This window comes from Strigops habroptila, chromosome Z (assembly GCF_004027225.2).
Source record: "Strigops habroptila isolate Jane chromosome Z, bStrHab1.2.pri, whole genome shotgun sequence".
NCBI lineage: Eukaryota > Metazoa > Chordata > Aves > Psittaciformes > Psittacidae > Strigops > Strigops habroptila.
The window spans coordinates 23546838-23574505 of record NC_044302.2 but is presented as its reverse complement, the minus strand read 5'-3'; the positions used below and the strand labels follow the sequence as shown (position 1 = coordinate 23574505).

The 27668-nt window shown below is 39.9% G+C and overlaps 1 protein-coding gene across 2 annotated transcripts; it reads right to left on the bottom strand.

Annotated features, from left to right (window-relative positions):
• Positions 1–500: 500 nt before the first annotated feature.
• On the bottom strand, positions 501–27668 carry PCSK1 (proprotein convertase subtilisin/kexin type 1). 2 transcript variants are annotated; one of them, XM_030470593.1, is made up of 14 exons: positions 27270–27668; positions 25739–25843; positions 22177–22287; positions 19764–19910; positions 19244–19320; positions 17336–17424; positions 13114–13286; positions 10644–10856; positions 9397–9497; positions 8111–8344; positions 6479–6636; positions 4334–4467; positions 2296–2457; positions 501–948 (listed from the first exon to the last, which is right to left on the bottom strand). In XM_030470593.1, exons 1-14 carry the CDS (start codon positions 27447–27449, stop codon positions 586–588), a joined length of 2247 nt encoding a protein of 748 aa, XP_030326453.1. In that variant the 5' UTR covers positions 27450–27668; the 3' UTR covers positions 501–585. The 2 variants fall into 2 exon arrangements, with proteins under 2 accessions (XP_030326453.1, XP_030326454.1); XM_030470594.1 differs by lacking the exon at positions 22177–22287 and having other exon boundaries at positions 27270–27593.

Here is a 27668-nt window from a genome sequence, read left to right as displayed (position 1 = left end):
AGCCTCTGAGTTGCTCCTTTATGGGAGAAGAGAAGGGTTAGGGAGCACTGTTATTTGGAGAAGGAACAAAAAACCTATGACGGAAGCAGTACTGGCTGCATGTGTTAAATCTGCGATAAATTCCAAATATAAGAAAGACTTCAATATTCATTAAAAATCCAGGGATGAGAGTACCTCCCCATAGCTCTGTCAGTTTGCTTCAAAACTGCTTGGTAATTCAAGGTTTGAATCCTACTGCATGCTAAGTGAATAGGGTAGAAGAATAAGTAATGTGAAAAGTGTTTAAAATAGAGCATTAGAGTTTTCAGGGGAATACTACTGGATTTCATGCCTGAGGGGGCAAATCTACTCTTGATGGTAATGAAGAAAGGCTTTGAAAAAAGATATTACTAAAAAGCATCAGTATACTGCCTTATCCTCCCACACACGGTTTTTTCGGGGGGGGGGTTCCCTTGATATTTGTATTAAATATGAAGCAATCAAAGCAGCAATCACACAACTAGAGCATACAATAGACTTCTGAAAAAAAACTACAAGTGAGGCGGGGAGAATGAATATTTCCAACTCAGTGCCAGACCCTATAGTTTAGTTTCCTTCATTTATAATATCAACCAAGGCTTGCAGCAGTCTATCATCTCTATGCTTGTACGGTTTGGCATTGTAAAAAAGATCAACGTAGTCACTGTACAGACTTTCTTCCGAGTTTCTCATCTGGGAGGGCTTGTTTAATTTTTCGAGGGCTTGATAGAAGTGCTCATATGGAATGTTTAACTTCTCACTTGCAGTCTTCTTTGGCAGTCGCTTCTGAGCCATCTGTCTGCTAAAAGCACTTTGCAGTAAATGTAGCATAGCCTCTGATGGGATTTCATCTTCTGCTTTGTCACTGCTACTACTGGTATTTTCTGTGACATTGGGTTTTTCATGCAGGTTCTCCTGTGTGGTATGGTCCTAGAATACAGATTAGTATAAAAAAAGTTAGGTGACAGAGAAAACCAACTAGATTCAGATTTGCTCTGGTTATCTATTTTTATATATGTGCGGGTAGATGCTGGTTTTTCATTCAGGAGCCACTTAGCATCTAGAAAAGAAAAAACTAGACAATTGTACACCAAAAGAGACTATCAAAGGACTATATTCTATAAACTGTCAAATCCCTCCACCCCACATCCAACGTAGGAAGTTATAAATCCAGATTCCACATTGGCAGGTTACAACATGTCATTTTATAGCAGGATTTGTCCCAGTCTTAAGAGATACTTCTGGAGAGACAGCTCCTCAGCAGTGTAACTGAAGGAAGCATATGCAGTGGTGATGGCAGCACTGATTGATTGTGCCACATACCCTGGTGAACCAGTGCTTCCATATTACCTTCTCTGTAGGTGTTATAGCTAACAGATGGCCATGACATACGCCTTGGAAACCCTGGAAGACTAATGCCAGATACAGACGTACAGAGAAGTTGGTGAGAGGCATAACCTTGTTTCAACAGTGTTTATTATGCCTCCCATACTGGCATATTTCTTCCGATTTATTTTCATATGCATGGCTGCTACACCTGCGGACACTTCTCTAATGTATTTAAAGACCATAATCATGTCTCCCTCAATCTTCTCCTTCAAATCCAGCTGAGGAAGGTCCATCTCTCTATACTTTATGGACATTATTGTGGTTATGTGATTAATTGAGTATTCTGAAGATGTTGACATAATCAAGCATTGTGAAAATATACAATACTACCACCCTGTGCATCCAGAAACAAACTAACTGTCACTCTCAGAAGCCTGCAGTACGTTTAGAGCACTCTACCTGATACGTAAAGCAGGAGTGACAAAGGAGCTAGCAGCAACCCATCCATTTAAGAAACCTTCTGAGTCAGTGAATCCCTGACTTTTGTCGTGTCTTCCTCCTCCCAAACTTCCTGGGAGCACTCCAGCAGGCAAAGCTCCTTTTGGATGTGACACTTGTTCTCAGTAGAATTAGATAAATTTAGTGTATCTGTCCGAGATGTCTACCTCCTCCTTGTACCACTCAACTGCATTAGCTATTGAGTTTACTGTTTTAGTAACAATATCCTCTTACTATTCTAAACCCCTTTGATATTGGCATATGAAAACAGAGACTAATAAAAATACCAGTTGTGGACATGGACAAAATTACAATACACAACTCAAAAGTGGTTAGGGGCTAGAAGAAATGAATACAGAATGAGTACATGTCTTCCTACTAGGAAAAAATACCATTTTCTTATAAATTGTAAAATAAATAGGTAAGGAAAAAAACCTAACAGAACACTACCTCTACAAAATCTGTCATCTTCTCCACTCCTCTTCTGTCATTTTGCACAGCATTGTAAGATGTGTATGCACGTGGCTGCTTCATATGTTCAGGCTGTGTAGCAGTGCCATGCAAAATCAATTTCCAATTTACAATCCTTCCTTCATTTTCCATTCTTCTGGACTAAAAGACAAACATGGTATTAGCATAGGTTCTCAGGACATAAGAAGAGGAAACAGGACACTTGATTGTAAAGTAGACAAAAGTGACTAAAATAAATTATAAGGCTTTCAGTATCTAAATTAGGACAATTATTTATAAGCATAAAAGAGAGAGATATTAGAGACAGGATATATCATAAAGTGGGATTTAATACAATGGCTTAACTACTCCAAATGTCACACTTTGATGCAACATAATTATTAATTAATCATGTGAGCATCAATGGAATTTTGTCATAACACAGAATGCTAAAAATCACTGAAGTAGTAATTTGTGTTATTACTATTCGTTCACTAAGCCATTCCTTGGCAATTTCCTCACAAAAGTTACCACTGGAACAGTAATTTGGAATAATATTCTGCAGTGATGTGCAAAGCAACCTGAAAGACAGCTTTGTCCATTAGGTTTGGCAGTGGTATTTAAGCAGTAGAAAATGGAAGAGACAAGTACAGAGACTTCTGAAACTTTATTTTACCAAAGCTTCTTTCAGAATTTTTGCTCTGTCATTTAGTGACTGAAGATAAAGGCTGAAGCTATTCTTTTCTAATAGAAGTCTATACCAACGTTAACATACACAGAGCACATGACAACTAAATTATGAGTAACTTTGTATGGGAATCTGTGATTTCCACTTATTTCAAGAATCACAAAATGCTACAAGCTGAAGAAAGAGTACATTACATCTTGAGGACAAAATGCTTGGTTTATTATAAGTTTTAGAAAACTCTCAGTTGAAAATTGAAAATGAGAGATAATTGCCAACAAAATGCTCTTAACTTCATTAAAAAAAAATGCATGATATTGATTACAAAGAGCAGGATATCTGTAACCATGTATCCATATCCGTAACCATGGGGTTATTTATAAGCCTGCAGCATTAACACTACACTGTTGATAATGATATTTACTTCTACTGCCTTGTCCATCTGCTTAGCACTTGGCATTATCCTCCTATTTATACTTTGAGGCCAATAGGGACTGGAGGTTCAGCATCTGATGGGAAGCATTCAGTTTCTGGCAGGATCTGACCCCTAATGACAAGCTTATTAACAGACAACTTCAGTGAAATTCTCCAGAGATGAGTGTGCTTGATCACTCTCTCTTTGAAGAGAATGACTTTTCAGTTGCCTTTCAAGCAGCTTTATTCTGATGTCTTGCTGTTGTAATCCATATCCCCAGGTGGTTCTAATAACCTTATTTATTTCCTATCTGCAGATTCCTTGTCTTTAATCCTTAAATGTTGTTCAGCAGTAATTACTCTAAGAAAGAAGTTAGGGAAAGGTATCCATCAGAACAGCATTCTGAGGTAGAACTAATGAAAATTACGTACACACCAAGAAAACACTAGATACATCCTGTGTTCTCTTCCGCAGAAAAACTATTAACTAAATAATAGTTGATCGTATGGTAATTTTATTACATATTTCACTCCATGAATCACAGAAAATTATATGAAGTGATTTCTTTCAGTGACATATAATGTGTGAGAAACGCAGGCACAAAATTTTTTTGACAGGTACATGTTGGTGAAATGAGGATGGTTCTTTGCATTTATCTAAAGAACAAGAAAATTTGACCCTATCTTTTTCTTTTAATCATAGAATCCTAGAATGGTATGGGTTGGAAGGGACCTTAAAGACCATCTAGTTCCAAACCCTCTGCCATGGGCAGGGACACCTTCCACTAGACAAGGTTACTCAAAGCCCCATATCTTTAATCCAGATGGGGATTTAGTTTGAATGAATTCTTGTAGCTTGCTTAAGGAGAAGAGTGGTTAATGATCCTTCCACCTGTGTTAGCTTCCAAATGTAGCTAGTTAACATATAGACATACTTACCATATCAGTAATTCTTAAAACCCAGGTGCCTGTTGGCTTCTCTCCCCATGTGTGAACAGACATGAAGTCCCAGTTCTTAAAGCCGTTGGGAGATCTATCTCTCTCTCTCTCAGCCAGCAAGACAGTGCTGGTCCCTGTATTAGTGCAAGATTAACAGTAGTGACTGTTCATACATGACTGCTTTTACTTTTCACATTGCTCAGCTTGCACTTTATCTAGTGCATAGGTAACCTGGAAAATGTACTATTGCATAATGGCGTGTGGAAGGAAATGTGCTACTTCTCATCAGTGGTTCCTTTAGTTATTTTCGCAGCAGAATTTAAACAGCATAAAAACTATCACATTAGATCATGCTAAAAAGGTACATCTTGCTTAGTGTTCCATCTCCAACACAAAAAAGCAGTGGATGCACATAAAGAAACATAAGAAACAGAAGTCAGACACAACCAGTGTTTTCCACTGATGAACGGTTCAGGAAACTTCTGAGGTGGAAGTTTTGAAGGCAAACCAGTTCACACAGTATTGTAAAACCAAAGCTTTATCCTGAATTTATTATTGTTGGGGTTTTTCTTGGGTTTGGGGGTTTTTTGGTGTGTGAGTGGGTGCAAACTGTTACAGTCTGGGACTTCAACAGGGTGAAAAGAATTTGCATTGGTATTATTATCATAAAAATGCTACAGTTCACAAAATATTTCTGCAGCAGAAGAGATTCTGCTGCACAGAAGGAAATTTCTTGTGCTTGTTTGCATATAATGGGAGAGCAAGTGAGCTATATTTACATAATAAGAAGCAAAGAAGCCCCAGGGAGTCTCATCACAAGCTATAAATATACTTAAAGGTAACACCATAAATACAGAAAAGGAATGACAAACATTTGGTAGTACTGTTTTGCAGAAAAGGGGAAAAACAGCAAGAACCAAGCAAAAAACAGTTTAACCATGAAGGAAACATGATACTATAATGGAGGCAGCAGCACATCTCAGCGAAACCCTTAGAAACACATACAAAGATGAAGAACATATTACTGTCGTCAGTCTTTCAAAAAGGGGTGTTTTTCTAAGATGAAGCCATGCTTCCTACATATTGGCAACAGAACAGTGTTCTGGGAGAGAAATACCTCTATAAAAGTAGAATGAGAGTTACTATTGCTGTCACTCCATGATGTGCCTAGAGACAGCCCATATATTTACTCCCAAACTAAAACTTATCTAAGATGGAATTAAATTTGAAAATACCACCAAGAGTCAAGGGTAAAACACCTCACAATGACATTGCTCCCGTAGGATAAAAGGTAGACTCAGAAAAGGAAGAATTAAGGTTAGGCTTAAAAGGAATCCCAGACAAGGTAGGGTTTTGAAATACACTGCATGTACAGGATCTTAACCCTGCTCCCTAGTGAGATCCTACAATAATGATATGAATAAAGACTCTAGTGGTTTATTATCTCTGAATTACTAGATTAGCCTTTCATTTCACCAAATTAGATCAGCCTCATGGTTAAATTCATACCTGAAAGCCTGTCTTTCTCCTTCTAACACCAGTTCACCTAAGAGATCTTATTCTCTACCAAGTTGTTCATAGTAATTCTCTTTTTTTTTTTTTTTTCTCTCCTTATGGTGTTATTTCTGGCCATTCTCAAGATGGCTTGCCATATTCTAACACATTTAGTGTAGTTGTACAAAGGTGCCTAACAGAGACACCATGTTATTAAATACACCAGTGGGAAGACACAGTTACACAAAATCTAGGGAAACAGATTTCCTGTTTTCCATTAGTCTGTTAAATCATAGTAAGGCTGATAAGCACTATTGAACTGCAATTTGTTGCCTGCCAGGAACTCTCAGTTTTTATAGGTCCTGCTGCTAAACAAAAACCTATTATAAACAGTGCCTTCATTTTCTAAAGTCTGATTTTCAAACCTCTTCTCACAAATATAACCCAGAACACATGGAGGCTAAAAAGGGATTTCAGAGAACCAGTTCTCTGGTTCCCAGGGTGCTTTGTACTCATGCTCTCCCATTGGAGGTCACTACATTTGTCTGATGATGAACTTAGCTCTTTTTAAACCACTGAAGAACATGGAAGTAGTTTTTAAGAAAATAAATGTTACATGCCACAAACAAAGCATGCAATTGCTTCCTGTACCTGCTGGAGATACCAGAGTGACATGAAGATCACCTCTACGGGAATACTCAATCGTTGCCTCCAGCTGCACATGCTCCAGAGATGCAATGAAGCTTTCTTGACCCTCGCAGGCTTTTGTGGGAATTTCAATGATGACTTCCTCATTTGCTCTTAATAATCTGGAAAAATTACAAGAGTTCTTCGATCATGCATAGAAACTTTTGATTCTGGATCATGATGTTAAGTGCAAATGACACATTTAACACCTATTTCAAAATTATAAGAAAGGAAGAAGTAAAGACAAACTGTACATTTTTTTTTTTTCTTTTTGAATGCTCCAGTAAAAGCCATGGGGAGCTCTGGAAGCACAGATAATACTTAAGTGGATCAAGTGATAAGAGCTGCTTAAGACAGACTTGTGCAACATACTCTGGGAGCAAGCAAGTCTGATAATCGGGGGTTTCTATCAAAACTTTGTTGTCCAACAGAGACTACAAAAAAAGTCTTTGCATCACATGACTGTTGCCTCATTCAAATATTCGGAAGAGCTGTTATCATGGAGTTAAAATACTGCAGCAGGCACAGCTGTTTTAACCCTTTGTGGTCAGCACCCTCTCAAGAAAGAAAAGCTAACATCCGTACATTCTCTGTACAAAGAGCTACTGTGCAAACCTCTCTCTGTACAAAGTTCATTACTTCTAATGAGAATGAGGTATCCAAATCTCCACATAAATTATTCTAAACTCGGAATCGTGGGATCTTTGTTTTTATAATGTAACATAGAGGACTGCAATAAACATACATAAACAGCAAGTATTACATACATCAGTACTGGGCCAATGCTCTTTGGAAAGGAGAGCTCACAAAAGCAAACTGGTAGTAGAATAGTATAAATAATAAGGTTACCAAGCAGTGACACTCCAAAACACAGTAATATATTTCTACAGAAAGATTTTTAATGCACTCACACAGTACAATTTCAATCTTTGAAATAGCTGTGGTTTTAATAGACAACAAATCTGTAAGTGAACAAGTGGAGACAAAAATTATATCCTTCTTAATTAACCAGCTTAGTGACTAATTATAACTTACCTGCATGTTGAGCTCAGTTTAGGCCCACTATGCTGGGAGCACTTCTGAATGTGGCTGGTAAGTCTTTTCAGTGAGCCTTTGAGATTTGTGTTTCATAAGAGACATGCTACACATGACTAAAGCTCAATCTATCACCTTGATTTCAACATGTACTGTGCCTACCACAGGAGAAAAATCGCTAAGACCTATTACAGATTTCTATTTTTTTTTAACTCCCTGGGAGACTTCAGTATCTTTTTATCTATCTTCTGATAGCAGTCTAAACATTCATAGCTTATCTGATTAGGCTCAGTCTCACAGTATCATCCATCCAGACACTGCCTGCACAAGCAGACATAATCATCTTTGTTACAGCTTCATGCTAGCAATTTCCATCAGTTTTACACTAAAAAAAGCAAGCAAAGAAATGCTCGTTGCCTGCCCCTGAGGAACACAATAAGGCAAAACTAAATGAATCAGAAGAAATCTCTTAGTTTGGTTCAGAGTAATCTGGGCAGAATACTATCCTTCAGGCTTTAATAAAAGAGACATAAGCTTAGTTACTGCAATGCAAATTCTTACCTTGGTTTAAAGCTTCTGTCTTTGATAATACACTCTCTCTTTTCTGGTACACCTTTCCATCTTTTGGGATCAGCTAAATCTACCAACGCATTGGCATTGAGTAGTCCAAACCCAAATCGACTGTTGACCATCAGTCCCGCTCCATTCTTTTTCCATCCTGGATTTCCAGCCAGTGGATCATATTCTGAGGTCCACACTACCAAGTGCTGCATATCCCTCCATGTCAGATTTGGGCTGTTGAGAAAATGTTCCTAATTGTTAATTGTTTCAGGGCTATTTTTCTCCCAATTATTATTATATTATAGTAATAATAGTAATATAATATCAATAATAATACTAACTATAATTATTATATTATTATTGTTATTTAGTCTTCAACAGAATGCAATTTGAATGTATATGGCATTCCATTATTTAAAAATATACAGTGCTTAAAAATATACAGTGCTTAAAATATACGTGCTTATCCTCACAATATTTCTCCAGGTAGACAAGGTTTCTGTGTAAATGAAGAAAGGTTATCTAGCAAAATTAAGAGTCAAATTCTTCCAAATTATTCACGCATTTCAGTATGTCCCACCAGTCTTTATGGGACCTGGACTTTGAAAATTCACTGGGTATTTGATTCTATCTGTGGTTAACTCTATGGCCCCAAGTATCTTGGCTCATGTCATGAAAGGAGTGTGCAATGGGAAATGGAGCTGAACCCACACCATTCAAGCACTAAGCCTACACCCTAATACGTTATGTGTTTTCTGTGAAAAAGTCATTGTCTTGTCTTGTCCTGTTCCTTCTTATCCTCTTTAAGTCCTACATTCTGACTATCAGCCCTACAGGATCTGAATCTGCCTGATCTCAGCCTGCTCTGACAGTCAAGGTTGGGTACCTTCCATTTTATGTCTCATCAGCAGCAGAAAAGCTTCTGTAAATTGACTAAAGACTTCATTTAAACTCCTGCAACCTATTGTCTTCAAATTATGTTCTGATACATGTGCAACCTCACTGCTTTGAAGTGCTATTGACAGAATTCAGTGAACAATTGTGGCCAATGCATGAAATGGACTAAAATTCCTCTGTCATCACATATTACTTATGTTGGTTCTGCTTTGCTTGGAAGGTGTTGAGGCAAGCAGCTGCTTATTTTTGTCATCAGCCTGAGCAAGTCTGACTGACAAAAAGTGGAGCTGCAGCATGAGATGGTGCCACTTCATACAGACAACACTTCAGGGAAGATAGTGGAGTGGCTGAGAGAGAGGAGTTTCAAAGGTAATTGTATGACATCTTACTTTGCTTCCAGTGCCAAGGCAAAAATTCCTGCTGCCAGTGGTGCAGATGCAGAGGTCCCAGTGTGAGTCTCTGTACATTCATTGTGAAGATCAGCACTTGTCTGACAGAAAAAACAACAAAAAAGACTGCATGAATAAACAGTTGTAAATACAGTCATATCTACACTCACACGCATAACCATATATCCTTTACTTGGTGCATATCAATACATTCCTCACCAGCAGGAAAAGTGATGGATGTTTAAATACGTTCATATTTCAATCCACTCTTTTTACTTCAACTATAATTTTTGTATCAAAACGCTTTGTGTTGGAACAAAATACTCCCACACTAAGTATCTTATTTTATTCTCAGGTTTCACAATAAGTGTTTCAGGCTTACTGGTGAATCATAAAAACAGATCATTGTGTTGGGCCTAGAACATTTAAAATTACTGCTTGCTAGAAAATTATTCATAGGATTAGTATTGGTGTTCTGCTCCCTCTTCAGCAGAACAACTATAATTTGCAATGAAACATATGCTTTATTTGGAAATTAAATACCAAGCTCTTCTACCCATATATCTACATCTCAGGTATGAAGAGAAACCACTTAGGAAGAACATATCTCCTGGCTAACTTGGAATGACATTGGTTTAATCCCCATCAATGTAATTTATAGTAAAATTAGCATCCATCAGGGCTGAACAGAAATTATAGGTACTTCAACATTATTTTATCACATGAATTTTCTTCAGTACAAGTTATTTCTGACACAGTAATGAAAGCACACAGACTGGTCCGCCTGTTAGCTGAGTACCTTTTAAAAGTTTACAAGCAGTGCTGCTGCTGTCACAATCTTACAAAAAGGTAATGGCAAGGTATACAGAGGTACTGACTCACTAACTTCAAAGGTTCTTTTTGCTTTTCCTCTAAAACTCCCTTCATTTGCCCTTTCTGAAGAATGACACCATACAAAACTTCATGCAGAGACCTCTGCAATACAAACAGCAGGCAAATTCAGCATGCTGATTTAACTAGATCAACACAATGATTTTGTTTAGCCATTGCTTTACAGTGGAAGATATTCCAGGAATGCAATCACTTTTTGAATCACAAAACCCTCAGTTTTCCAAAGCAAAAGCACTAAGCTTGTAACACATAACATAAAGCAGGCACTTGAAAACAAGCATTTAAGAGGTCTCGCTTGTTACTTGCATATAAAGTACATTTTTATGTTTGTTCTGAATCTGGTAAAAACCACCTACAATTCTTTGGTCAGTATAATCCCCACTGCTGTATGCTGTGGCCAGAGTTGAGGAGCACTTCTCTGCATACCAGGGAGAAAGGCCCTGCTGAGAAGCACTGCTAATGGAGATAGTATAGATACTATCAGTGTAACCGTCACAGTCACAGTTGTCACCCTGACGGCCTCCGTTCCCAGAAGCCCATACGAAAATGGAGCCTTTCCCATTTCGGCCCTAGAGAAAATGGAAATCAGCAGTTATCGAAGAGATTTCAGTCTCTGTAATGTACTCTTAACAACCCCTCCCCCCAAAAAAGCCTGATATTTCAAACATTTTCAGATAGAAAAGGACAGTTTTCCATGCGCACTGTAGGAGACAGAGACAGAAGAAACCAGCTACTTGAGGTATCCTGCTACACACTCTGCAGTACATATCTTAGTTTGACTGCTCGAGGGTTAGCGTTTCAGGTACAGCAACTTTCTTCAGAATATGCTTTTAAATTAAAAACAGAATCTGTGTTCAACAGGTGAGTTTTCCCACATGCTGATGTTTTGGTTCAGACTATTTCTATGAAAAATAGCCTTTTTTTGTTTTGTTTTGTTTTTTTAAGAAACAGGAAGTAAAAACTTACGTATTTCACTTATTCCACTTGCCTTTCCTGTGATCACAGAGGTATATGTAAACAGTATGAATGATGCACACGATAAGACTTTTCCACCAATACATTTTTTGTAAGGAAGCTTTTCATGGTTGGCATTTACTTGCTGGAACACAGTAAACTAGCAAGCACATCTCACTGAAAATCCTTTCTTACAGGCCTGTGGGCCAGCAACACCAGTTGGCAGATGTAACCATTCATTCCCTGCTCCTGTCTCCAGTGTGTAAAAAAGGAGCAGCAGCTAACAACTGATGCTGGCAGCTGACAGCATGTGAAGCATGAGAGCTATCATAAAGGAAACATGTATCACCCTATCCAGTCTAAAGCTGTGCTAGTCCTTCAGGGGAAAAAAAAAGTTTCCCATGAAGAGCAAAAGTTCATATGTTGTTCATTATTGGTTTATGCACATTCATTAGAAACAGCAGTTAAATACAGATTTTCATCATCTCACTCAGATGAGATTTGAAATTATTCAAGGAAGTGCTAAGACATTTGCAGCACTTAAAATACCAAAAATAAACAAAAAGCAAACTGTACTCTTTGCAATGCAACTGTTAAAATGGGAAGAACAAGTTATGTCAATTACAGAAAATTAGATAGTATCCTACTCTGAGAATAAAGGCTGCAGTCCAGAAAAGCACCGGTATATGTAAATACTTGCTTTGGTTTCATTTAAGAGTACTGCTAATGCCTCTTAAGACACTTAAGGCTAAGCATACAGGCCAGCAATGAAGGTGCAAGGGATAAAAGTGGCCACTCCAACTCTGTCTGACTTTAAGCAGAGTGGAGATCATCCAGATCCTTGCAAAAAGAAGCCTGACGAATGGGCAAATTTGCTCCCCTTGAGAAATAAAACAAACTGTAAAAAAAGATACTTTCTTCACCAAAGAACCTGCTTTTTCAGAGCAGGACCACTGAACACTTGTTTCCTAATTATTGCCTTTAATTCTCCCTCTTCTCTTGCTGCCTGCCTATGGACTTAGATCTGTTTATCACCAGCCCACTCCTTATGGTCTCCATTCTTCTCTCAGAGTATGTGTGTCAGCTGTCAGACTCTTCTTTCTTCTCTCCTTCTGTCTGCTAATGTTAACTGCCCTTCTTCCAAAATCCATTCTTTCGGCTTCTCTCCTTCAAGCTTCCCTCCGTTTCTCTCCTCTCCCATCTCTGAATCTGTCTTCCTCTCTGTATTAGTACCTGTCCACCTTTAGATATTTTTTTAGCTCACTGGCAAGAGCAAAGTAGTATTAATACATTCCCAGTAGCTCTCAGTTTGCACCCTACTTATCATCCAACCAGATCTAAAGAGGATAACATAAAAAAGAACTGTAAAAACATTGTTTCCAATACTCATCATCATGCATTTTTACTATCTTCATTTTAATTGGATCATGATACGCACCAATTTATAAACTAATGCAATTAACACAATACCAGCCCAACCACAGGGTGCTGAAATGCATCACTATTTCACACAGCAAAATATTCATAAAGCAGAAATTTTATATTAAATTTTATAGGCTTTCAGTGCAGAAATACAATCACTGTTCAGTGCAGAGAAGGGTGGCAGGGTGAGACAAAGGCAGCAAAAGTGAGGATGGAAAAAGAAAGCTTACCTGTGGAGAGTAACAGCTTAAAACCAGTTAAAAAGCTTTAACGGTGCTTTTCTGGCTGGTAATTTCTCTGACCTGTACTATTTAAATCTATCTCCTCCTCTTTAAATGTGTTTGAGCAAAAAGAGCACAAACCATTTTCTTTTTTTTTCCCCTGGTGTCAACCATTTTATAATTCTGTTCTCTGCCACATTTTATTCTATCTTTCTCTTAAGCATCGTACCTTCTTTATTCCATACTCAAAAGCCTTCTGTGCCAGTCTTCCAGGTCCTTCTACAGTTTTACCATCATCATTAGGGCCCCAGCTTGCGCTGTAAATATCCACATGTTCTGGATTGAAACCAATTGAACTAGCTTCAATAGCATCAGTGACTATTCCATCCAGCATTCGTATACCTTAATGAAGAAAAAGAAGCAGACTGTATTTACATTCTGTTCTCTCCTTTGTTAACTGTGAAGTTTCCAGCAAAATTAATCCGTAACTACTGCAAGCACAGCCTACTGTTCTTCATGTAAGAAACTCACATCAGTGTGAAACAGTACACTTACCCATTATATGCAGAGCTCAGTGCTCTCTACAAACATTAAAAAAAAAGCCTCTAAAAATCTTAGTTGCCTATTATTTACTTCTTTCTGTCTTTCTACATAAAGCCAAGATGTTTTCCTTACTCTTCCTGCTTCTTCCTTTTGCATTGAGCTCTTCCTTTACTCTTCTTCTCTGTTGAATCTGTAACAAACTGAAACTGCTAGCATGTCACTAAAATGAAATAGGTTTTATAACCATTACTTTTATCTCTAAGAGTTCTGAGAGTTTTAGTTCAAAGATGTAGTTCTGAATGTTCCGACTAAACCACTTCGTCCTCACGGTCATTACGGTTTTGCTGTCTTTGTGATGCTGGTATTTCACTAGCTCTTCAACCTTCACCACAAAAAATTCCCACCGTTGTTTCCTACCCACTTTTTTCCTGCTGTGTGCAATCCCGAGATGCTAGAGATACCTAGCCATTAACATTTTATTAGGAACTGCATGATCTAACCTTCTTCAGAGCAAGCCTGACCTCAGTGGTACTTAAAATTCAGTGGCAGGCAGAGGTTCATCAGCACTGGAGCTCTGCAGTACGACTGCTACCTCTGTCCAGTGCTGGAGGAGGACAGGGACAGCAGAAGTTTGGCAAAATTCCCACTATGACATGGCTTTCCCAGCAACAACAGCTATTTAAGAGCCACAGCAGTCAGGATTAAGCCTCTTTTTCAGGCAATAAAAATGTCTATGTTCTCTTTAATGTGGGAAGTTAGTGCTACAGCAGCTGCACCATTACTGGCATTGGTGAAATATGAGGATTCATCTTCTAATATTTTCCACAAAACGGAGATTTTTTTTTCCCCCCCCAAAAGCTGGCAGGAAAAATGTGGTCGTTCTATTGGAAAAAAACAAAAAAAAGGGGGGGGAGGGAAAAACCATAAACAACCTTGCCCTTGTAGCTCAGAGCCTTGTTATTACTTTCATACTATAAAACAGGAAAAAAAAGACTGTAAGCATAAGCCTTTTCCCGTGTGGCTGGCCTCTAAGACTCGTAATATTTCCGAGATAAAGCTGGGCTTTATTATTTCATATTAAATAGTATCAAAAACAGACAAAGGAGTTAATCCGCTCAACCACTGCTAATCCACTATCACTCACAAAGCTGGGAAAAGAATCAAGGTATATCTGCATCTCCGGTGCCTCAGGTACTAAAAATAACACTTACCCTGGATAGGCTTAAACTCATAACATTTTGAATACTCATTTTTCAGTTGGCTCAGAATTGTGAGATGCTCTCATACCAGTGCACTGTGAGCAAAGATCTGCCTGCATGGAAATGACTGCGAGCTCTGGGTGTGAGCTTGAAAAACATAATAAGGTACTGAAAATGCAGAGAGTACTGTACAGATATTTCCCACAGAAAGAGACAAAGCCAACTCTGCAGATAAATAGTGTAATAAGGGAGAAAGCAAGAACACTGACGACACACTGATGAAAACAGTGCAAGTTAAAAAATGCTGTCTTGTCTTTCAGATCACCAAAAATCCTGCTTGTTTAAATCAACTCGGGATTTGATGGCTGCAGTGATATTTCCCTAAGCAGATTCCAATTATGTCCTATTGCATAAACTCTTTCGTGTTCTTGCACATGCTTGCTGCCATCGTCAGTCCCACAAAATCAAAAGCCAAAGCCAAAGTAATTTCAGACACATATATGTATCTGCCTGGCAGGCGGCTATTTTTAGCAACATGTCACTGTGCAGGATCTCTCAGCCCAGTCCTTTGCAAAATGGAGCTTCTTAATCATTTTATTTCCATGGCAGCACCACGGAAATATCGGAGCACAGTACTAAGGCTAGGTACGTGTAAAACATATACACCCTGTTTTACTTCAAAAGTCATTGATACACACGTATTTCTCAGCATTACAGAGAACAAGAGGTGAATATTAAAGGACACTGAAAGGTGTCACTTGGAAAACTGGATTTAAGAGCTATTTTTATTTTTTTACAGAGCGCAGTGAAAGCCTATGGGATTCACAGGCACAGAGTACTGAAGAGACTAATCATGGTTTCAGAACAGGTCCAGGCATTGATATCACTAGTGAGAACACTTAAGACTATTAAAATCAGTATTTTCATGGAAAACAAAACATCCTAAAGTGAATGTTTTGTTTTACCCCTCAAGACAAAGTTAAACCAACCTCTTATGCTGAAGGTTAGAGAACAAGGTATTCCAAATGCCAGGGTTTCTTTCCCTAAAACAGCTATTGCTGACTATCAAAGAGAAGACATGGGCTGTGGACCACTGGATTTATTCAGTATGGCAATTGCTACAAGCAAAGAGCCACTTAAAGAAGTCATCCTGAACTAATGCCAAATAGAAGTGTGTAGTGTGCTATTTCATGGATTTAAAAAAAATAGAAGGAAAAAAAGACTGTGAGGAAATTAATCCTGTATAGCATGGAACATCAAAAAAGCCTTCCAATGTTCAGCCACTCCAAATTTACATGAATCTTTTGAAGACTTCTCCTATCTTTCATTGCTCTTTAAACACTTCTTTGTTATGTCCCTATCTTAATCAAGCTTGTTGTATATAACAGCTTACAATTTCTTTCAACTTTTCCATTCTTCCTCCTCCCCCGCCCAGGTATAAGCAACTTTCTGTGTAATTTGGATTTCTGGACTGCTTTTCATCCTGTTGTTTTCCTATTCTAGACAAATCACCCTGCACATATCTGTAGTTTGCATCTGCAAATGAACACAGAGCATATGCAAATAACTGTGGAAGAATCTTCTCTGGAGATGCAAGTGCCTTAAAATATGGGCACAGCGGGAGTTCAGACATCTTTGCAGCTTCATCCATTTTCCCCCGCTTTGAAACTTTGGCGTCTTCCTCTTATGAATGAGATATTTTACTTAAACAGAGCATGACAGCATAATGCATTATGGCAAAGGCAGACTGCAAAACTGACATCTATGACAGCTCAGTAGAGCAAATGGGAACCTACAAACATAAGACTGAAACGGTGGAACAGCAGTTATGACTGTCAATTGCCACTCATCATCCCTTTGTTTAAAAGGGAAAAAGGGAGTAATGGAAAAACTAGCATTATACAAGTATCTTCCTCTGAGCTAAATAACCATTTGCCACTGATGCTTTGATCACAACTATTTCATAGACCTCTAATGGATTAAGTTTTCAGTCACCACTTCAAAGAAAATGGCAATATTGATGGACGGGCAAGCGAGAATACTTATTTTCAAAATTCACTTAGTATGATAGTAGAGAAGTAAGCTGTTGAAACAAAAGCCATAGCAGTTTGAATACCCTCACTGACATGACCTTTCAAATGTAATTGTGTAAACAATATGCTGCAAGCAAGGGTAGGTATAAATTTGTACGTTTTTACTTTCACTCTACTCAATCCCTCCCCTTCCTCAAGCCACCTCCTTCCAGGATAAGCAATTGTAAGTGTGTCTAACATTCCTTAAAAGTTACCGTCTTATCTCTGAGTACAATATAGGTTCTTGCTATTGTTGTTGGGTACAATATAGGATGTTGCTACTGTTGTTACTATTATTATTACTATTATTACTACTACTACTACTGCTATTATCACCACCATCATCACCACCACCACCTATATTGCTGTTGCTGTTGCTATATATTCTGCCTATATCCAACTGATAACCAGGTTCCAGACAGTGTGCTGACATTCAAGAGACATTGTCATAGAGATGAAACATTCCGCACTATGGCCAGACTCAGGATTTTGTAGCCTAACACTGCAAGATTGATGTTTTCTGAAAAGGAACAATCACTGGTGTCTCAGATTAATGGTAGGTGAAAACACTCAGCAGTTCACAGGATCTGTCTGGTTTCTATTCATATTAGGCATCTAATAATTTTTGTTTTCTTACCTCCAACTTTTGAATTATAGGCAACTCCAACTCCACATTTTCTGTTGTTGGCTTGCATGGCAATTTCTCCTGCACACCGCGTTCCATGTCTGAATAAATATAGCAAGAACAAACAACATCTCATAATATCTCCATGTAATGTACACAAAAAGTCATCAGTGACCTTGATTTGGCGGAAGGCTTCCTTTAAATGAATGCAATGCAGCTACTGAATAGCTTTTGAGCTGTACCTACGTAATACAAAAATACTTGTTTCTCTTTGACTTCAAGCAACATAAGTTCATCTACTTCATGATCAAAGGATCATTGTGAGGAGATGATAAATACCTTACCTAAGGCACACTGAAGTCAATAGATGCCAGTATTTAGGATTTCAGAAACTAAGCTTTTAAAGTTCTTCATCATTGCCAAATTTTTCTTGTAACCAGCTACTTTCTATGCAATTCTTTTTTTCCATAGGTGATTCTGATTCCACAATACAGAATACCTTCATAAAAGTGTTAACTGTAGAAGAGCTGTATTATTTAATAGTAGATTGTTATTCAATGAAGTGTTTGAATGCTTCTAGGCTGAATTCCACTTACTTATTAATAAAGATTAGAGGTAATACAGGTAGATTTAAGAGATAATGTCATCAGAACAAGGGGATAATGGGTTCTTGCTCTTAAATAATACTGTAACAAAGTAGAAATGTCATTTTTCAAATGTCTTGTTCATGGGATATTTATCCTTTGATTGCTTGTTTGGTTTTTTTCCCCATACACTGACTTATGCTGTGGATGTTACTGTGTTGCCTGATAGACAATAGGGAACCAGTGCATTAGTTTCCTGCTGTATCTGTATTGAGTAGCAGCACCCTGTTTTAAGAAATTGACTTCTTCCAAGTACCAGCTTTTAAAGAAGTCCATTCTCTTCTCTTTCTGATGGACAAAATCCCTCCCTGAAGTACCACTGACATGACTAGGTATGACAGACCCATCCAGATGTTCCACAGAATATCAGAAAGGTAGCTCTACAGAGGGCATCAGAGAAAATTTCTCTCACCTTGCAGGCCACTCAAGTCCACTAAGTGAGCTGGCTGGTTGTCTTGTGTTCAAGCATTTTGTAACTTCCTAGGTTATTACGTTGAGGATATTTAGGCCAAATCTGTCTAAATAAAGCTTTCATATGCCTCAGAAGAGACAGAAAGATTGTCACGGGAGTGAATGTAACCTACGCCAGTGTCTGACCATGTGTCAAATTCGCATGAGGTCAGAAGCATGACTTCACCTGTGGCTGTGCACACTGAGCTAGAAACTATGCTGTCAGTCCAAAAGGTACCGCCAGAACTGGAGTAGAGCGTCCTTGGCCACAACAGCTGAAGGGATGGGTTCCTTGGTAGGTTCCTCTAAGACACAGTCTCTTTCAGAGCCCTTTATAGCATACTCTTTCAAAACTCCCAATGCAAAGCAGAGAACTGAAGTGAAACTCTGCTTAGGGAGGTATCATTCTACAATCATGCACAGTGACATGAACAGATAGCTCCCTTCAGTTTACAGAAACATGTCAGTAGCTTACCTGACAAAGATATGAAGAAACTCAGGGCACATCTAGGGAGATTACTAAAACAGAGGGAGATTACTAAAACAAAAGAGATTTTCCTTCCTCCTCAGAAATATTCAAAAGCCATATGGATGTGGTCCTGGACAACCGGCTCTAGGTCTCCCTGCCTGAGCATGGGCTCAGACCCGATTATCTCCAGAGGTCCCTTTGAACTTAAACCATCCTGTGATTCTGTCACACAAGTTTCTCCCTTTATTATATGATTGTCATAATGGACATACATAGGTATTTCTGCATTTGCACATTCTAAGAGACAAATTAACACTGTGCTGCTTTGTTCTGTTCACGCACTAGGAGGTTACTCACTTGTTTTCGTTTGTTGGGTCGTATCTAGGAAAGGGATCGTGATCATTGTCATTGAAATCATAACTTGCCCTTGGATCCTACATGTTACAAAAAGAACAACAGACTTAATTTGGACAACTACAAAATGCATTTTAAAATATGTAACAAAATGGGTTCTAGAGTCTGTATTTATTTATCTGTTTATCTGGTGTGCCTCATATTGACAGCAATCAAGTCGGTAGAATTTGACGTGCATCAGCAATTCCATAAATTTTTCACGGGGTTTTAACAAACATGCCTGAGAACTAAATCCACTGAGGGAAAAACAAAACAACAAAAGAACCACCCCACTATCATTGCTAAGTAACACTCCAGTTCCTGTGACACAGACCAGGTTCTAAATTATGCCTAAGGCAAATATTTCAGACTCTGTACTGCAGGAGCTGACTTACAGAACAGACAGCAAGATGAGTAAGAGTGTCTGTATATCAAATTTACAGTTGATTAATTTATTCCATAGCATTCTAATGGCCAAACTTACATAGTTAGAGAAGATGTCAGTGTGATTCCACTCCAAGCCATCATCCAGTACTGTGATGACAACGCCCTTGCCTGTAATCCCTTTCTGCCATACAGGAATAACATGGAGGTCCAGTTTGGGCAGGGATGGAGTTATTCTTGTATCTTGCTGTGGGACAGAAAGGATTAAAATACATCAACATTTTTATCCACTTACACTACACAGGTCTAAAGTTGTATTTTAAAGACGCTCTAAACCATCCCAGTCTCAACTTGTAGATTTTGTGCACATTTTGCAAAGATAAAATAAAAATTAGTTGCAGCACTGAAGGGTTTACGCCCTTAATTAGGATCTCTGAAAACCATCTCTGAACAAAGAGCATCTTGTATTTACTGGGCATAAGGCAGCAGAAATATGGCAATGGTGAGGATGCACCAATGAACCTTGGAACACTGAGTTAATTATCAGACCTGCTAATGTTTGTTTTTTTCACTTGATGAGAAGCCAAGACAGTACCCCATAGTACAGTGAGCTGTGTTTTCTCCAAATGTGTTTTCTCCTTTGACATTCAAGCTAGCCAGAACAAAGTAATTAATGGATAAAACAATTAAGGTAGTCCTTTGGTTAGGAACAACTGTGCTGAATCACAACTTTCTGTTTACTATCCTCATTACTGTTCCTGTGGTAAATCAACTGGAAGCATGAATCATCTACAGCCTTCTCTTCCACAGCAAGTTCTTTGAAGAGTAGCTCCTAAATGGGTAATTTTTCCTCTCTAATATTAGACTTGCAGTACATACATTTAATTTAGAAAACTTGCTTGCAACACCCATAAAAACAGAGGTGTTAAAAAAAAAAAAACAGCCATTTTTTTCTGTTTCTCTGTGCATAATTATATTAGTTGATCACAGGTTTTCATTTCTTTGTTTCCACAGGAATTCTGCATAAAAGTATGAGGCTTAGAAGAAGAAATTTATTATAGAAATTTATTAAAGAAATTTATTATAGAATTTCTTTCATTTTATGCTTTCTATTCTCACTGCTGCCATTCAGGGAGTTATTTGAGGTTTCACATTTTGTTCTCTTGAATCCATCAAATAATCCTTTTTTCTGGTGATGTGTGAGGGTACACTGAATGAAGCTAAAAACTGTTGCAAATCATAATAATAAGGTAATAATAATTTATTTACTACAAAGCAAGGAATGTATTTTGGAAGAAAATATTTAACACATTTATGCATTTAATCAGAAAAAAAAATCAACATGCACTGCAAACAAAGGTAAGCATCATGTTTCTGTTTCTAATGTTGAAAAACTAAAGGGAAAAGAAGTGAAAAACATAGAAAGGTGGAAAAAGGAACCATGTCTCCTGAAGAGTAGGACATTGCTTTTTTTACAATTTGCTCTTTTGTTCTTTGTGTGTGTTTGCATATATGTCTAACACAGACATCTTGGAAATTTCCTGCTTCCTACTGGAAACAGGCAAAGAAGCAAACAGATATTCAGCTTCAAGTAAAAGTTAAATTCTTAATGATAACCTTTTTTATGTTGAAAAGAAGTCTCCAGGAATCTTCATGGAACTATTTTATGCTATGCAGTTTCTAATTTATTTTTCCTAGCTCAAACAAAAGAAAGAGAGGGCAAAACATTATACAAACAGCATAGAGTTTGGTCTGTTTTCTCTAAGCTGAGCTGAAGAAGAGAAAGGTATTGGCCGCCAACTGGGGCACATTTGTGCTTGACCTTTCTTCTTGATTTGTTACACCCACCTTTGATCCCACCCCTATTCTGAGTGACAGCAATGAAACCTAGAATGAAGGTACAGCTAGAATGCACAGTGGAAATACAAAAGAAACCATATAAAACATAAATGATCAACTGTATGTCTGAGTTGTCACATGCAAACAGGCACTATAGAGCTCAGGAAATCTCTCTTCCTTGAGGTTCTGAACATGTGAGCTGTAGAGACCCACTTCTACATAAATCCTAGTCCAAGAGGCTGAAGGCGCCTATCATATGCATGCATATGCTTTTGTTCTCGCCCAGAGCATGCACTCTGCACTACCAATTTTAATAAAGAAATAGATGGCCACCTTCAGACATGATAAGGGACGACTAATATGCCAATAGCAAGTATTTTAAAACTATCATAAAGGTAGCTTTTAACTGCTACACTTTCTAGTATCAACCCCCATCCTAAGCAGCAGCTTGGATTGGCTTTTAGAGTCTTTGTACAGATGACACTTCAGGGAAAATAGAAGGTTGCCCAAAAATATAATGTGCAGAGATCTCTCATTTTTATAGCATATGCTAATGAGAAGGACTCTTCATTTACTCCCTTCACTGCAATCGTGCTGATACTAGTAAAATAATGCAGCTGATAGCACAACTGAAATTCACCATTCCCCAGTTCCACAGCGAAACAAATTCTTACCAGATACCACTGCTGATTCCACATAGGATCATTGAAAAGATTGTCTGCTGAGTCTCTCACGATGGCACGCTTAGTTCGCTTTTTTTCATATTGCTGCTCTGCCCATGACACCTACAATTATTTGCATAGATATGACAAGTAAGCCTGTACAGGTTAGGACTCTCTTAGTTTTCCTCACACAGCAAAATTTTGATGCCCAAAGCAAAATGAGCAATGCTTGATGCAGAGAGGATTGTATTATAGTACAGTATACTTTGGGGAGGAGGACTCAGTGAAATCACGATACTCTAGAATCAATTAATAGAAAATCAGTAAGTACAAGCAAACAGTAGAACTCCTGTGAGTGCCACACAATGCAGGCTTTTATTACCAAATGTACAGTACGGACAGAAGGTTATCTAAGCAGTGGTGGTTACTGAAACAAGCAAAACCACAGCCTGCTTCTTTCTCCTACCTACATTTTAAACCTCATCTATTTCTATTGGGATTTACAAGGAAAGGAGAAAGATTATGTCTGGCTTTAATCTAGCAATCATAATGATGCTGTTACTCATAGCTCAGCTGGACCTTCAAGTCTCCTTCGCAGTGGTGTTTTGAAGTGCGATCAATTAGTAAGCTATGAATATTGGACTAAATTCATCACAGCATAATTCCATTTCAGGCAACTGAAAGCCAAAATGCTTCAATGTGTTTTGCTGGAACATCGGTACGAGCGGCATAGCGTTTGTGCACTCACACAGCAATCTCTAAATCACTAGGCTGCATTTTAAAAGTGCACCCCACTTAGTTCCCTTGAACGCACTATTAAACCCAGTCCAAATAAAATTCTGATTCTAATACTTCTTCTGTGCTGTGTGCTCCTTTTGGAAGTGGGTATAAAATGTTATTAATTGCTAGCATCTGAATGGTCACTCTGACACAGATCAAGTTGGTGCTTTTCATCTCAACTTCAAAATGAGCAAAGCAAACTCCGGTTCAGTAGATGGCCAAGATTCTGCAATAAGCCTCAAGCAGAGGATGATTTGGATTTAACCTTTTGTTTTCAATGTCTGAATAAATTTCATTATTTTTCTCTATGATCCTTACATCTGTCACCATATATGAAACGAGTGACTCAGAAATTATGATTAAAAATCACACTGATTTGATTAAAATGTGATTTCCTAGTGAGACCCTAATGAAAATTCACTACAACAACATAAACCCTTGAAAATGGTAACTACTCCAAACGTGTTCACCAAAAGCTCTTTAATACTATTCTCTTTGCTATATATTCAGGGCTAAACCCCCTACAAACTGCAGTTAGCCATAGAAGATGAATATACCTACGCAAGTATTAGCATCTTAAATTGCCCTATTCATACCCAGGGCCATAAATACTTGTGCACAGGTTAGACCAATTACCTTTATCTCTATTCCCTGCCCACAGCAGAGCTTGGCCTCTTCATCACCCAACAGTAATTAACAATTGACAACTTCCATGCTTGTTATTTTTTTCGAAGTGGACAACTGCATTGAGGGAAATGAGAAACTACCAAGCACATATGTCAGAAAAACAAGCCAAATGTTTGTCACTCAGCAGCTGGGTGAGGTTCCAACCATCCATCTACAGCAAAAGCCAAAGGCCCTGTGCCAAGCCTCCAGTCAAAGACACATAAAGCAGTGAAAATAACCTTGCAGATATCTTGCAAGAAAGTAGGCTGTGGAGCTACTGCAAATACTGGAAGAAGTTAGGGAACCAGATAATTATATCCCTTCAATATATTCACAGCCTTTATCTGTTTTACAACAAACACTCGGGTATCTATAGGAAACAGATAAATATTCAGAAGAGAGCCAAGTTTTCCCCAGCTTTCACACTTCACATACCGTAAAAATCATGAAGGTGTTACTCAAACAAAAGCGCTATTCCCTTCCCCCTCCCTTTTTAAAGATTGAATTTAAATCTTTTAAATAGGCCATTACTGAAGAAGCGCAGCTTTTTGGAGAGAAGGTCATAGAATCATAGAATAGTGTGGGTTGGAAAGGACCTTAAGATCATCCAGTTCCAATCCCCCTGCCATGGGCAGGTCCATGTACACAGTAGTACATGATTGCTTTGTGTTTATATTCTTATGTAATCACATAATTACATCTCGTTCATTCACATAGTTAATTTGCATACTAGTTGGTAAATAAAAGGGAAATTGGAGTAAATTTATCAAATCACCTGCAGCACTTTGAAACTCTGGTTTTGAATCTGAGTATGTAAGTCTGCAATAATGTTTGGCAGTAACGTGTGTAACACAATTGCTTCCATTCTGCTTATGGCATTAGAATTTGGTATATTAAACACAGTTATGCTTCCCTCTGTGAGAGACAGATTTGATATAGTTAGCCTGAAAAAGGGAGGAGCTGGAACCAAAAATGTTCTGGAACATTGTACTATGACCGCATTGAACATCTGGTCATGGGTATGGGTATAAGGTAGAATTTACACTAAAGCTGTGGTCTTGAGCATCCCCAGTTTAGAACAATTTCACCAGGAAGACTTTAACTGTTAAACCAGTGTTTGCAAGGACATATAGATGGAAGTATACAATTCTGAAGCAAAACAGGCAAATAACCTGTCTCACCCCCTCCTTTAATTCTTCTAGCTACGTATAGATATTTCTTCCTAGATGACACCTGCCCTTAAAACCTCCATATAACCAATTACGTGTTGTCAAGTGGTTTGTCCTTATATGATAAATTGCTGGTTTTCACAACTGGGTTACTTCATGCTTTGGGCTACCCATATTTTTACAATCACTGCTGCAATAATGCTGATTTGAAACTCAAATTTCGTTGGTCTGAAATTTGTCAGAAATCGTTTTTAAGAGAGGCTGACAGCATTCTGGTCCATTCCTTAAATTTGCCACCCACCCCAGTTTTTCAGAACACTTACAAAAAGACGTGCTTCTCTCTTAAATAAAGTCAGACAACCAGGGTGTCTACTGCACCGGTGGAGATCCTTAGATCCCTGGCTCTCCACTGTGCCTGTTCTCTGACTGTCATGGGATCCCACCGTACCTGAAGACTGCAAGTCTAGAACGTGTGGTGGATTCTTTGAGAAGGGGTTTTAGCTTGTCACAGAAGTGAATCCAGCAAAACCTCAGACCTTTTTCCCTACTATTTTTTAATTATTTAATATTCAATCACTTCAAATCAAACCTAATTCCCATGGTAATTGCACAGGCCTGATTAAACTTAGTGCATCCATGGGCTTTTACTTTGAATCAAGCCCTGTGGTTCCTTGTTTGTATTTTCATCATTACCATATAGACATCTGAAATTCCAAGCCTCTGCATTGCTGCATATCTTAAATCTTAATTTAGAAAGCACTTGCAAAAAATATGGTAAGAGAGGGTCAGACTTTGTCCGTTAATGACAGAATAATGAAGTATTATTCAGCATGAGTGTGGATGTTTGAATATCTTAGACTTGCAAAACAAGGAAAGCCTGCCTGTGACCTCATCGCAAAGCTAGCAATGAGGAGACAGAATAAACACAGAGCATGACAAGGAATAAAGGTAACACTCACCCGCTCATCATCAGAAAGTCTTTTGGTGATAAGAATGGCACTTCTTCGAGACCGCCTTGGATGGCTTTTATGTCTGAACAGGTAGTGATTTTTGAGTGATCCGATCTGTAAGACACAGGTGTACTTTAACCATCAAGAGGTATTTCCCCACTGCAAACAAGTATCAACAATTGCGACCTGACCGAATTCATTCTGCTTCAAAGACAAAAGAGCAAGAAACTAGCCTTTAGGTATTTTAATCTAAACTAAAAAACGCTCTTCAAGTAATGAGTGTTTACTGCAGCCCGTGTGCTGCTAGAAGAAGTTGGGGGAATCATCTGAGCTAGTCAGGTAGCAGTCGTTCCTACTACAGTACTTGGTAACATAGTTACTTGCAGTAGTGACCCGTATACTCATGGACATGCCTTGGCATGGCCACATTTCAAAAGACAGGTTTTAAATGTGATCACATGCCAGTTTCAGCTGCTGAACAGATGTAAAAAACACCGTGTGGCTTCAGAACCTCATTGTAGGATTGAATCGTACAGGCACCTTCCAAACAGGCATTTTCACCTGCACAGTACCTGCTCACCCGGAGATGTGAGTTTAAACACCTCTCTTCCCCGAGCAGTGCTGTCTGAAATCAGGAGGGGCGAATCCCCTGACTCCAAAGGCAGAAAGACCAACCCACAGCGGTGCGATCACACCAGGTTTGAGCAGGGCCGTGCCCACGACACGGGGCCGCACGTGCTGCCCGCCCGCCCGCCTGGGCAGACGTCGGGAATGGGCTGCCCTGGGCCAACCGGCCCGCCCGGACGGAGGCGGCTCCGCCGCTCCCGGCCTGCTCCCGGCGCAGGGCCGCGGCTCCGCCGGCAGGAGCAGGGTCCCCAGCGCTGCCAGCCGCGCTGCCCGGCGCACGACCCCCGCCCGGGGGTGGGATACGGGACTGTCACCTAAAGGCGGTTACTCATCCTTGACAACGCTGACGTCACGGCATCCCAAAAAAGCGCCGGGAGGGCCTTATGGAGAGGAGATCCGCGATGGCGACGGAGCCTCCGGAGTGGGGTGCCCGCGCCCTCCTCCTGCCCGGACTCCCGCGGGGAGCCGTGGTGCACTGCCCGGTCCCCTCAGCAAGAGCCGGGGTGCTCTGCCCCGTCCCCTCAAGGGGAGATGGGGTGCACTGCCCGGTCCCCTCAAGGAGAGACGGGGTGCCCTGCCCGACCCTGCCCGGTCCCCCGGGGAGAGCAGAGTCTCGCTTCGTGGCTCTGTCCGCTCTCCTCAGCGAGACCCCGACCCTACCCGGCCCCTTCAGGAAGAGCCGTCGCCGGCCGGGCGCCGCTATCGCGGGGCTCCCCGCCCGGTGCAGACCCGGGCCCAGGGAGGGGAGGCGGGGGGAGAAGGCGCTTCAGACTCCCCGGAGCCCCGCGAAGAGCCGCCAGGCGCAAGTTTCGGTGCAGCTCGGAGAAAGGGATGGAGAAAGGGAGGGACGGAGAAGAGGAGGGACGGAGGGGGGCCCCGGCGCGGGGTAGCCCGCCAGTGTGCGCGGCTGTACCTGCCCCACTAGGTCGTAGTTCAGCTCCTCCGCGATGGCTCTGGCGGCGTCGGCGCCTGCCGGGACCTCCGCTGCCCATTCGTTGAGGAACTGACGCCCGGCGCCGCCGCCGCGGGGCAGGCAGCAAACGGCCAGCAGCGCCAGTGCCAAGCACCGGCCGGCCCAGCGGCGCCGGTCCATGGCCGCGGGGCGCGGCTGCGGCGGGGCGATGTGTTGCTAAGTGAGCGCGGGGAGAGGGGTCTCTGCCTGATGCCTGTTTGCTGCCTGCCGGCGAGGCTGCCCGGGGCTGCGCGGCACCCAGACCCTCCGGAGCCGGAACAGAAATGAGTGTTTACACGTCAAAACGACGACAGACATCCTGACGTCAAGTGTACCTGGCCCCCGAGCCGGGAGGGGGGT